Here is a 14,374-nt window from a genome sequence, read left to right on the forward strand (position 1 = left end):
AAAATTGATGGCTAATAAGAACCTGCTGTATAAAAAAATAAAATTAAATTAAAATTAAAAAAATTAGAACTGCCCTACTCCCATCATAACCAATTTTTAAAAAAGGAAGGAATATAGAAGATTTACTTGGAACTGAAATATTCACACAATTAGAAAATCATATTTTTTTCCTATGCATCCAAAGAACATTTAGTATTTGCCTATAAAGAAATGGATATTAAAGTTCTTGGATCATACTAAACACATTCATTGATCACCATGTAATTAAACTAATAGTTAATAATAATATAATACCCAATATATATTTGCAAATGTAAAACATACTTGTAAATAATTCTTTGGTCCAAAAGAAATTATGTTACATCGCTAATGTAACTTTTTACACCTAAAATCTAGGCAACAGGGTTTACTTGTATACCCTTTAGATTAAAAATATTAGGTACAGTTTTATAAAATTTATTTTTAAATTTTAACAAATACAGAAATTATTTTCATTTGACTATTTTTTTTGATAAAAACATGCTTTAAAAATGCATCTAAGAGCGGCATGGACATATATACAGTACCAAACGTAAGGTAGATAGCTAGTGGGAAGCAGCCGCATAGCACAGGGAGATCAGCTCGGTGCTTTGTGACCGCCTGGAGGGGTGGGATAGGGAGGGTGGGAGGGAGACGCAAAAGGGAGGGGATATGGGAACATATGTATATGTATAACTGATTAATTTTGTTATAAAGCAAAAAAAATGCATCTAAGTAGATGTACCTATTTGAGGGTAAAGGGTGGGGGAGGGGGTTATACACCATTGAGCTTGCAAATGTGATCATCTGGAGCTATAAAGATGATAGTATGAGATTTTATGCACAGTGGAATGTAGGTGGCATGTTGTGAAAAAGGATTTCTTTCACATGGGCTTTTGATAGGAAATCCATGATATTTTGCATTGCTGATTGACAAATAGGCTCATGGGATAAGGTTAAGCCAGTGGTACAGCAGCGAAGTCATCATGAAATTGAAGAATCCAGCCCCTTATTCTTTTTTTTTTTTTTTTGTGGTATGCGGGCCTCTCACTGTTGTGGCCTCCCCCGTTGCGGAGCACAGGCTCCGGACGCGCAGGCTCCGGACGCGCAGGCTCAGCGGCCATGGCCCACGGGCCCAGCCGCTCCGCGGCATATGGGATCCTCCCAGACCGGGGCACGAACCCGTATCCCCTGCATCGGCAGGCGGACTCTCAACCACTTGCGCCACCAGGGAGGCCCCCAGCCCCTTATTCTCATTCAAGTGCAATTCACCTTACGTATAAGAAATGTTGCCAGCAAAGCCAAAACTGGTTTTTGAAAGGAATTTAAAATCTGCTTTAGTTCTTGGGCGAGTGGTTGTTCAAAATCTCAGAGCTCCACTATACAAAGGATGGTACAGATTATTTAGACTTCGATAAATGTTCAAGGAAATTCCAAATCCTTTCCTTGGCCGTAGCAAACTTTTTAATGCTCTCATGAAATGTTTGATTCCCTATGACTTGATTGACTTTTTCTAAGTGTAATGTAATGGATAAAATTGTGGACTCTGAAGTCTTAGTAACTATGTTTGAATCCCGCTCCACTCACTATACAATCTTGGGCAAGTAACTAAACTTCCCTGAGTTTTCTCATCTACAAATAGGGTAACAGTATCAATATCAACACATTTTTTGTGAAAATTAACTATGATAATGGTAGTAAAATACTCAGTAGCATGTCTGATATATATCAAACACTCAACAAATGCTTATTGGTATCGTTTGTTTTGATAAATTAGATCTCAAACCTTGACAGCAATATGAAATACTAATATCATTGTCTTATGAAGCTTCTTCTTATTCATGATCATAAAGCCTTGTCTGCATTAAGAGATTAGATGTATTCCCTTCTGATACAAAAGCAAGACATACATTCATCACATCTTAAAAGCCACCATCTAATTAAGGAATAATTTAAAGGGTGTTGTCATATAATTTTATCAATAGATGCAGGAGGGTGTTTTGTAAATTTAGACGATTATTACCAATCTTTTAAAAACTCATGTTAATATAGGAATATAAAGAAACTTTCAAAATATTATTGTAAGAAACATTATTGGGGCTTCCCTGGTGGCGCAGTGGTTGAGAGTCCGCCTGCCGATGCAGGGGACATGGGTTCGTGCCCCGGTCCGGGAAGATCCCACATGCCGCGGAGTGGCTGGGCCCATGAGCCATGGCCACTGAGCCTGCGCGTCCGGAGCCTGTGCTCTGCAACAGGAGAGGCCACAACAGTGAGAGGCCCGCGTACCACAAAAAAAAAAAAAAAAAAAAAAAGCAAACAGAAGTGACAGCCAAGCAGATAGCTGAGTGAGGCTTTTGCATAGAGGGCAGAAGCATTTGCTATTATTTGAGAAATAAATAAAATAATAAAGTTGATATTTCTATCAGCAGATTATTTAATAAATAGTGTTGAGACTATTGCCAGTACTTTTGGTAGAACATAAAGTTTTCCTTCTCTTACATCAAACTAGTTGACAGTGATTCTGATGATGGAAATGAAGCATTTATATAATTCAAAGACAGATTGGCCATGGGTGGTTTTAAAGATTTTGTTGTTTTTTTCTTTTGGTATTTTCAAGTATAACAAAGATGGAGAGCTCAAAAACACATCCTTTTAAACAATTGGAGGTTGTGAGCTGATCTTTCAAGGCATCATTTCGGTTATAACTCAGTGTGTTATTCACATTGGGACAGTACCGGCATCCACCAGTAATCCAAGCCAGCAGGCTTCCTGAGAGATTGGGGGAGGGAATGATTGCAAAGGGAAGCAGCATGAGGAAATTTTGAGGTGGGGGTGGTACTTTTCTGTACCATGGCGGGAATGCTAGATACATGAACTGAGTACCACTGAGGGAATTTGCTGTGTGTAAATCTTAAAACTATATTAAAAAGTTAAATCTGAGAAAATGGTAGGGGTATAACTGTAAAAAATAAAATAGAATAATACAGTAGAATTAAATGATGAATAAAAGTGATTGCCCCCTGCAATAAACAAACAACATTCAAAGTTTATAGAGGTGAGTGGCTTAAGGAAGATGATGTCCTTTACTGAGAACAGGCCCTGCCAATAGAAATGAACACATTAGTATGTACCAGACCTGTCTAGAAAGACAGAGTGTGGGTATGTCAATTGCCTTCTGTAAATCTCTGTAAAGAAATATAAGCTATTAAGGACTGGAGCAAAACCCTAACAAAATGAACCATAAAATGCAGCATACTAAATAAAGAATAAACATGTATTTGTCAAAAGTACCAACTGCCTGACACTACTTGGCAGTGCCATATCCACAGCAGACGGTACACAGCAGCAATCATTTTCGTTAGCAGGAGCCAGAGGAGATCAATCTTGCTGGTGACTAGGAGAAAATGACATTAATAACTATATTTTCATCTCGTTTCAGCATCAAAGTTAAAAAATGTTATTCCATTTTTTTTTCTTAAAAATGTTACGGAGAAAGTTATATAAAATTGTGGTCATTTTATATTTAATGAGTCATGCATAATGTATTGAACCTTATAGGAAATATAGACTTTGTTCCTGTATTTTTGAGTGCTTTGTGCCTGGAACTATTCTAATTACTGGAGTTATAGAGAATTTGTGGAGAGAGATGAGACAAAGAATAATGAAATAATCACATGAAATAGGTAGCACAATAAGTGACCATAAATCCTATGGGGAAAATCATGAGGGGAGATTATTAAGAGAGTTAGAGATTAGGGAAAGATTGCAATTTTAACTATGGTAGCCAGAGAAGTCTGAAATTGGAAATTAAATAACTAAACCTGAAGAAGGTCAGGGAGGAAGGTATCTCTGAGGCAGAGCTTCCCAGGCAGAGGCTACAGCAAGTGCAAATACCCTGAGGCCAGAGCATGCCTGTCATATTCGAGGAAAAGCAAGTGTCCACTGTGGATGGCTGGGGTGAGGTGAGCAAGGGGGGAAGTGGTAAGAAATGAGGACAGAGGGCTAAGGGGGCAAAGGGTAGATCACACGTGACCTTGTAGGCGTTGTAAAGAACCTGGCCTTCCAATGTGATATGGGAAGACTTTAGGGAGTTTTGGGTGATCTTATTTGCTTGACAGCATCTTATTTGTCTTTTATTTGTTTGCACACATGCTCACATTGTGTCTGTATCTACACAAATTTATTTTAAATACCTTCTATATGCTGGTGGCTTCCACATCTATAAATCTGTCCATGGTCTTTCTCCAAAACCTCTATACCCTCCTAGTTCCCTGATATCTATACATGTGACTAACAGGCACCTCAAATTGACCATGACCAAAAAATTTGTCTGTTTTTCCTCAGCTCAGTACATCATCCACCAGTTGCCCAAAAGCCAAAGGTCTGTGAGTTATCATTGATCCTCCTCTTTACCACGCCAGTTACACAGCTCTGTTGACTCTACCTCTCAGAAGTCCCAAATACGTACACTGCATCTCCACAGTGGCCACGCAGACAAGTGCAAACATGTTCTTATGGTCTCCAAATTTTTTTAACTTTTAAAAAAATTGTTTTAAAATACATATTACGCAAAATTTACCATTTTAACCATTTTTAAGTGTACCGTCCAGTAGCATTAAGTACAGTCACACTGTTTAGTAACCATCACTACTACCCTTCTCCAAAACTCTTAATTTTGCAAAACTGAAACGCTATACCCATTAAATGGTAACTCCTTACTCCTCCCTCCTCCCAGCAGCCATCATTCTACTTTGTCTTTATTAACTTGACTGCTTTAAGTATCTCATATAAATGGAATCATATAATTTTTTCCTACTGTGACTAACTTATTTCACTTTGCATAATGTCCTAAAGGTTCTTGTAGCATGTGTCAGAATTTCCTTCCTTTTGAAAGATGAAAATTATTCCATTATATGTATAGAACACAGTTTGTTTATCATGATGGACACTTGAGTTGCTTCTACCTTTTGAGTATCTGGAACAGTACTGCTATGAACACAGGTATATAAGTATGTTTGAATACCTGCTTTCAATTGTTTCAAGAATATACCCACAAGTGGAATTGCTAGATCATATGGCAATTCTATTTTTAATTTTTTGAAGAACCACCACATTATTTTCCATAGCAGCTGCACCATTTTACATTCCCACTGGGTGACTCCCTTTTTTATCTTCTTCATTTTCCGTCTATGGTCAAGCGCAATGACCTTCTTTGGTTTCTTCAAGTACTAAGTTCATTCTTACTCTAGAGGTTTTGCTGTAGTTATTCCTTCTGCCTATAAAGCTTTCCGCCCTGAGGTTTACTTGACTGGCTCTTTCTGATCATTCACCTTAGACTCTTCCAGGGATACCTTCCTTGATGTGTCACGTATGTGGTTCAGTTTTATCCTATATCCTAGCTTACCAAGATCTCATGATTTCCTTGTTTGTTTATTCTTAATTTTTTTGGTCTTATCTCCCTCAAAACTCTATTCCCAGTACCTAGAACTATGACTGATGCATAGAAGATGCACAGTAATTGTTGAAATGTCACTGAGATTAGTCTGGTAACTTTCCCGGTGTGCTATATGTGAACATTACTCTTTAGTGAAACTCTGTATCATCACTCAGAGAATAATAAATCTTCTTTAGGAACAAATTAAACTAAGACAGAATTCATAATTCCATAGTCTAATCAGGAATGGCAGTTAACCTAGTTATCTTGACTCTGGTAGAAATTTGCAGCCTTGTTAATTTGGATATTTCAGGCAACATATGTTCTTTGTTTTCAAGTTATTTCAATAATTACCTTACTACTTCTCTATGCTTTATATATGCAGTCATTATCCTAGAGGTACTTATAAAATCTGTCATGTACTTCTAAATAGCAAACTTCAGTTTTGGCCTTCAAACAAAGGGTACTTAACATCATTTACCTTGCATAGTGGATTTTCTAAATCAATGTTTTATAGTTCATTCCAGTAGTAACCACTTTCATAATCTGTAAGGTCAGCTGTATTAGACAAAACTCACGCAGGTAGCGTAAAAGGAAAATGGTTGTTTCTGTCTTTATATTAAGAAGTGAGTAGGTGGGTACAAATGGGCTATTCCAGATTATGAACAATCGAACACAGTTATCTTTATGATGAGGCCATATATTTTGAATGACTTAAGTCTGATACTTGACAGGCACCATTCCATCTGGCCCAATTATCTTTTTTGTGTGTGTGTGTGTGTGTGTCTGCATTGGGTCTTCATTGCTGGGCGCAGGCTTTCTCTAGTTGTGGCGAGCGGGGGCTACTCTTCATTGCAGTGCACAGGCTTCTCTTGTTGCGGAGCACGGGCTCTAGGCACACGAGCTTCAGTAGTTGTGTCATGCAAGCTCAGTAGTTGTGGCTTGTGGGCTCTAGAGTGCAGACTCAGGAACTGTGGTGCACAGGCTCTAGAGCACAGGCTCAGTAGTTGTGGCACATGGGCTTAGTTGCTCTGCATCATGTGGGATCTTCCCAGACCAGGGCTCAAACCCATGTCCCCTGCATTAGCAGGTGGATTCTTAACCACTACACCACCAGAGAAGTCCCTGGCCCAATGATCTTAACTGGGTTGTAAGAACCCATTAAATGTTTAGATGGGGGGCAGCATATACTCTTATGTATCAACACCCTTATTTTTTTTATCATGTTAAAAAGTATTTTGAGGTTTGGATCTAGGATTGAAACTCCTTTTATGTAGTGAAGAATAAAGATGAGTCTTGTGTACTGACAGCCCCTCTTCTTCAAGAATCAGTTTGTGCACTCATTACCATGGTACCCTTAAAGCTCCGATAGATGTAATTTTATGGTTATTAATTTAACTAACCTGCAGGGGAGATATTCTGTGGTTTGCAGAAAAATGGAGAAATAGTTATTCTGAAAAATTTTTTTTCTTTTTATTCTAAAAGATGTTGAATATTGTCATTCAAATCATTAGGCTTGGGCTTCCCTGGTGGCGCAGTGGTTGGGAGTCCACCTGCCGATACAGGGGACGTGGGTTCGTGCCCCGGTTCAGGAAGATCCCACATGCCGCGGAGCGGCTGGGCCCGTGAGCCATGGCCGCTGAGCCTGCGCGTCCGGAGCCTGTGCTCCGCAACGGGAGAGGCCACAGCAGTGAGAGGCCCGTGTACCACAAAAAAACAAAACAAATCATTAGGCTTTCATATTATTTTGAAAAAGTCATAAATGCAGAAAATCTGAATCACATTTAGTTCCTTTTCTAAAAATAAGATTAGGTAGATTATCTTATTTCAATAATTATTTCAAAAACTTCAAATATGCCAAACAGAATTCATTGGAGAGCCCATTACATTTCAAGGACACTGGAGAGCCTCCATGGCAGTAGGGTTGAAAAGTATTAATCCATCCCTTTCATCTTTTTATTACTTTTACATAGGGTTTATAATAGGAAGTTCTTTACAAACATTGTGTTCTGTTGTTAAGGTTTATATATACATTTTGAGATGATTTTTTTACACCTTTGCATATTATATCTCAGGCATCTTCAGGGCAAATAATAGCTTGTCCCTTTTGTTCACAAATGGGTATCTTCAAGGAAAAAAAACAGAGCATCTTTAGAAAATGTTGTTGACGTAGCACGTTTAGAATGTAGCATCCTTTGAAAAGCTGTTAGTATGGTACCTAGTTTAAAAGCTTCAATAAAAAACATGCTTCCATATACCACTTAAGCTAGAAGTGTGCGTGTTGAAGATGGATAAAGTTGGGGTGAAGATTGCATCATCTTTTGCCATTACATCAAGGAGAAAAATAAAATGTAATACTACCTTTAGTCATCAAACTCTCCTACATAATTTGACATGTATTACCTTCAGAGATTTTCAGTATTAAAGAGGTAATGAACACAAATAGTTTGAATACAGTTTAAATCACTAATATTTTTGAGTACTTATCAATTGCCAAGAACTGTGCAAAGCACTTAATGGACTATTAAAGTTTAGATGGGTATATTCTTTCTTAAATTTCTTCCTAGAATACTTTTTTGATTTTCAAAGAATAGGCTACATGTGCCTGTATGAAACCTATCAAAATATATATCATAGTATATTGTAACTGCCTTTTTACTTTTCTATCTTTTCCATTAAACTATAAACAACAAGAGTACAGGTTTTAGGTCTGCCATATTTACTCTCTCCTGTAACGTGATTGTCATGGGTACCTAGCCTTATACCTCAAACCTAGTAGGCACTCTACTAATATTTATTAATAGAATTATGATCAGTGTCCAGAAAATACCTCATTTCTTTAGGGATAGGATCCTAGGGAAGAATGGTGATATAAAAATCAGAAGGCCAATTTATTAATTTGCATCACACAGTCTCTTTAAAAAAAATTATATCAGGGTAGCGAGTGCATTTTCTTTCTGGTAGCTGATGCCAGTTGGTGCTACTCATAATTGGAGTGTTTTGGTGCATAATTTTATTAAATCTTCTCACCACCAAATGAGACCATTACTATCCTTATCCTCATTCTGCACATGAGGAAACTGAGGCTTAGGGAGGATAAATAAGGTTTTAAAGTTTCACATCTAGTGAGAATCCAGTAAACATATGAATGCTTCTCTTGATTACTTCCAGAGCTCAAGCTTTGTGTCAGTCAGTATTTGGAATGCCAGTTTAATTAATAGGTAAACTCAAGAGAAGATAAATAATTTCATGAGGACACACAACCAGTAAATGACAGAGCCTGGTATTAAAGCCAATTCTCACACTCCAAAGTCTGTGTGGCTTTAATCCGGGCCACTCTCTCCTTTCCTTTAATAATAAATACACTTTTCGCACATGCAATAGACCATGGGTCAAGTACCATCCTATTCATGCTGAGCAAATCATGGCCCTAAATTTTTTATCCTGACAATTTCTTAAGAAAGGACTGCTACATTCATTTTCTTCTCTAGTTAAATCAGAGTAAATAATCCTTGGGCAAGACAGTTGTTTTTTTTTAATTTTTTTTAATTTTTTTATTTATGGCTGTGTTGGGTCTTCGTTTCTGTGCAAGGGCTTTCTCCAGTTGTGGCAAGTGGGGGCCACTCCTCATCACGGTGCGCAGGCCTCTCACTATCGCGGCCTCTCTTGTTGCGGAGCACAGGCTCCAGACGTGCAGGCTCAGTAATTGTGGCTCACGGGGCCAGCTGCTCCGCGGCATGTGGGATCCTCCAGACCAGGGCTCGAACCCGTGTGTCCTGCACTGGCAGGCGGACTCTCAACCACTGCGCCACCAGGGAAGCCCGCAAGACAGTTTTTGATATTTCATTTCCCTTTCCATTATTCTTACATCTGTGTTGATTTCACCCCTTATTAATGATACCTAAGAAGAAATATATGAGAAAAAAAATCCTAAGGTAAAAAGTCTGTTAGAAGAAAAGATGTATGATGCGACAGTGCCTCTGGAGGGAATTCAGTACCACTTGCGTTTAAGAAATCCTGAGAAAGTCAAATCAAACATAGAAATCATCATAAACTAATACAAGGAGGAACTTGGACAATAAGTGGTGCGTCATTTGAGGGTCTGTGGAACATGATATTAAGTCTTGTTTAAATGGGACGTTTTACCGTGCTCTGTGTTCTATTATGAAACATGGTGTTGTCCTCCTTTTGAATTCTAGAGTCTCAAGTCCCTGACCAGCCAAGCTCTCTTCATGTGAGGCCCCAGACCAACTGCATCATCATGAGTTGGACTCCTCCCTTGAACCCAAATATTGTGGTGCGAGGTTACATCATCGGTTATGGCGTTGGGAGCCCTTATGCCGAGACAGTACGTGTGGACAGTAAACAGCGATATTATTCCATTGAGAGGTTAGGTGAGTAGCTGTGATTTTTCTTCTCTTAAGGAAAATAAATGACTTATTTTAAATTATTTTCTTTCTTGGAAAATTGTTCTTTGGAAGTTGATTTCAATTTGTAACATATATGAATTCATAACTCTCTTTTTCTATCTTCTATCAATCTACTGACCCACCCTCCTATATACACACATACATTTCCCCTGTCTGGATTTTGAATTGGAGAATTTAATCTAGACAGATACACAGTAGTGTGTGTCCTGGTATGTGCCCTGCCTATGTGTCATAAGGATAGAAAAAGTGCATTGGAACATTTTTCTTTTTCCTCTGTCAATGGAAACTTCTAATCTTAATAATTCTTACAGAAAGAAAGTCAGAAAATTTTTTCTCTCCCTAGAAGGATATTCTGTCAATTTTTCTTTAACCTTGAATTATCTAGTCACATTACCTTTTATTTTTCCCTTAGTATTTATAGATAAAGCTTGATGGATATCTCATTATGACTGTAGAACAACAAGATTTTCAAAAAGGAATTTTCAACCAAGACAGTAACTTGGAGCAATCAAACTCCTCTCTACATATATTCCTGACCCCTCCCAATCCAACTTCTCTTACAGTATTTAACCCCCTTTTACTGAATACAATACTTCTATTGTGATGTTTCTGAATTCATTGAAACTTTGTATATTCAGAGAGGGTTAACATGTGCAAAATTTTCATATTCATTTTACGTTGGATTTTCCATAGTGCAATAAGAGATTATATCATTAGCAGAGGGAAATAAAATGAATATATGTCATATATAGGGTGCCAATAAGTTAAACAATTGTCATAATGCAAAAAGCAAGTTGATTCTACCTGTTGATTTAACACGGTATTATTTGCAATGAAGTACAGTGACCTTCTCAGTGAAAAGGCAACCTGATTGAATTGCTGCTTATTTGCAGTATCTCTCAGAAACAGAGCATTTGTGATGAGAAGCCTGATTTGAATTTGAATAGCTAAAATGCAGTAGCAAGAAAAGGTTTTGTCAGTGCAAGAGGAAAATTGCACTGACCCATTCTCTCTATAATTTCTTCAAACACTAATAAGAGAAGCACCTTCTGCAAATCTCCACAATTTTAGTTAGCTTGGCATTTGGAAATAATATTCTCTCAGTCAGTCTCTGAGTTTGAATGCAGAGGCAATCACAAAATTCATATTTTATGGCCATCAGACTTATGTCAGGGGACTCTCATTTATCTATTATTTAGTATACGACACCATCTCTGACAGTTCATATTGATGCCACACACCAAAGGGAGAGATTCCCGTGGCAGTACACAGGCTCTCCGGCAATGAGGTTGTGATGCAAACTCAGAATGAAGTCATGAAGGAAAACTGCATTGTTTCACCATGTGCTTTTGATAATGATGCTGTTTATTACAAAGACACTCTACCATGAGTTTCCAAGTCTAGTAAAGTTGAGGCATTTGGGAGATTAATACTGTGGCAAATCTTTCCAAATGCTTAAAAAATAAATTTCCCATCGTTTAAGGTACGTTTTAAAGAGCTGGGAACGCTGATAAAGGTAAAATGAGCTAGGACCCTGTCTCAATGATAGATAATCATGAGTATGCACTTTATCTGGAAAGACACCCACCCACTCTCCCACTAAATGCACACAAGTATTTAAATTCTACTGAAACTCTTTTAACATAGTACCATGTCTTAACATAAAATATAAAATAGTGTTTTATTGGGCTTCCCTGGTGGTGCACTGGTTGAGGGTCCGCCTGCCGATGCAGGGGACATGGGTTCATGCCCTGGTCCAGGAAGATCCCACATGCCACGGAGCGGCTGGGCCCGTGAGCCATGGCCGCTGAGCCTGTGCGTCCAGGGCCTGTGCTCCACAACAGGAGAGGCCACAACAGTGAGAGGCCCGCGTACTGCAAAAAAAAAAAAAAATAGTGTTTTTTTATTGTTCCAGTATCCTTATGGTTATGCAAATAAACCAGTATTTTTTCAACATGAATTTCCGCTGATTGGCCAAATGTATGTTAAACATATCTTAAGTTCTAATTTTTATAAAGATAATGGATTCAATCAAGTTCACATTTGAACTCTACAAAGAAGACATCAATCTTTCATTTGTTCTACTGAACATTAAAATAGGCATATCAGTTTTTATAGTATCTTTTTGAAAAGGTATTTCAAGTACAATTTTAAAGCTATTAATCTAGATGTTTTATATATAATAGACAAAAGGGAATAATATAATTTAAGAACAGTATGACAGTTATAGAATTAAAAATGAATTAAGGAAAGTTGTAATACTTTTAAGCATAGGGTCAGCCATAACTTCAAGTATCACGATTGTATTTTAGACTATAAAAAGCTACGTGGTTTGTAAGTGACCAATAAACTTCCTCTTTTCTTTGGTGAGAGACGAGAAGTTCCAAATAGCATTTTGTTTGTCAGCATAGTAACTCACTGTTTAGACACCAGGCACTGTGACCTGCATCAGGACTAGAAATACACCACCATTTTGAACAGTATCAAATATTGCCTGATTTAAAACAAAACAAAACAAAGCTTACCTAGTGCAGGCATAGAGTTTCATTAACCAATGTTTCTACTATTAGATGTTTATAATTAATCTTTTGAAATCTTCCTCCTTTTTATTCAAAAGTCCTAATGCCAAGTTTGGTGTATACACATGGTATAGATCCACAATATCTGAATTCTAGCAATGTTTAGCAAAATTAATTTGAAATCAGGTCCCTTTTTAAAAAAAACTTAATATTTACTGTCTACCAGTCTGTTGATCAATCTATCCATCAATCACTTTATCTTTTTATCTTTGTGGAGGTATTTTTATAGATAATGAACTGTGCATATGTAAAGTGTACAATTTGTTGAGTTTTGAAAAGAGCTTTATTGAGTTAATTCACAAACAATATACTGTGTATTTTTGAATTTCTTGTTTAATTTCTCTCAGCAATATTTTATAGTTTTCAATGTAGAGGTCTTGAGTTTTTGAATATTTTTGTTAGATTAAGTCCTAAAACATATATATATGAATTATTCTTTAAATTTATTTTCCAGCTGTTTGCTGCAAACAAACTGATTTTTTAACGTTAACCTTGGTATCCTAAGACCTGTTAAATTCAGCTATTTGTTCTACTAGTATTTTTATAGATGCTCTGAGATTTTCTATTTAAATGAGCATATCATATGAAAATGGGAACAGTTTTATACTTATTTTCTGATCTTCCTGCCTTTTATTTCTATCTCTTTCTTTCTTGCAAAGATGAAGATCTTCAGTAAAATGTTGAATAGAAATAGTGAAAGCAGGCATCTTTACTTTGTTCCTAATCTTAGGGGAAACATAAAACAGGACTGTATGGTCAGGCCACTCAAGATGGCTGTTCTCTTGCTCTCTGTCCATCCCCAGCCCCACCAGTGCCTGTTTCACCTAAACCCTAAACCCAAGACTGACCTTCCTATGCACTTGCCCCAGGCCCCAGCTGGTGATTGTTCTTATCAAAGGGGCCGTGAGAGGCGTGCCCCTCTACTGGTTTCCCTGGTAGCTAATGAGCTCACCTGAGGTCAATTCCCCCGCAACTGGTAATCTCCACTTCACTCCCGGGAGCGAAGACTGCCGCCATGTCCTGCCTGCCCTCTGCCCGAACATGGGTGGCTGTCACTCCAGGACCTTGCTTCAGAAGTGTAAGCTCCCTTGTTCATTGATGTCTCTGTTGCTGACTGGGCTCTTTCTTCGGTCTTGACGCTATGCAGATGTAGGGCTTGTAGGCCTGCAGGGTACAGCCCAGCAAGGACGTTAGTTCGTTGTAGGTGTCTGTTATCACATTGAGGTAGTTTTCTACTATTCCTAGTTTTATGGGAATGTTATCATGCTTATTTGTTGAATTTTTGTGAAATAATTTTCTATCTCATGAAAAGGTCATATGTTTTCCCTCCTTTCATTTTTTTTAATATCATTAATTATATTGATTGATTTTTGAAGGGTAAATACCCGTTCTTATATTGCAGGATTTAATTGGTTAATAGTTATTAAGGATTTTTTTGCCTATATTCATAGGTACATTTGTCAATGAATTTCTATTCATTTAGTGACTTTTTCCAGTTCTTTTTTAAAACTAAGCTTATACCAGCCTCATAAAATTATTTGAACAATTTGCTTTTTCTATAACTGAAAAAGTTTGTGTAAAATTGATATTTTTTATTTCTTGAGTATTTGATAGAATTCACTAACAAAACCATCTGTTTCTGAGATTTCCATTCAGGAAGACTTTTGAAATGAATTAAATTTCTTTAACATATACAGGTATTTTCATATTTTTAATTTTTTCTTGTATTGATTTTGGCAAGTTAATTTTTTCATGAAATCTATTTTATTTTGTCACATTTGTTGGCATAGAGTTGTTCGTTCATGATATTCTCTTACTGTTTGTGGTTATCTGTGGTGATAACTGCTTTTACATTTCTGATATTAATGATTTATGTTCTCTTTCTTTTTTGTAATCAGTCTGGGTAGGGGTTT

The 14,374-nt window shown here is 37.2% G+C and overlaps 1 protein-coding gene across 1 annotated transcript in view; it reads left to right on the plus strand.

The window, feature by feature from the left end:
- Positions 1-14,374, plus strand: part of DCC (DCC netrin 1 receptor) — an 808,121-nt gene that overhangs the window by 595,828 nt on the left and 197,919 nt on the right. Inside the window, exon 15 of the mRNA XM_060118369.1 lies at positions 9,652-9,846. Coding sequence (XP_059974352.1) covers positions 9,652-9,846 — 195 coding nt within the window. The remainder of the gene's footprint in view (positions 1-9,651; positions 9,847-14,374) is intronic.

Source organism: Mesoplodon densirostris, chromosome 15, assembly GCF_025265405.1.
Source record: "Mesoplodon densirostris isolate mMesDen1 chromosome 15, mMesDen1 primary haplotype, whole genome shotgun sequence".
NCBI lineage: Eukaryota > Metazoa > Chordata > Mammalia > Artiodactyla > Ziphiidae > Mesoplodon > Mesoplodon densirostris.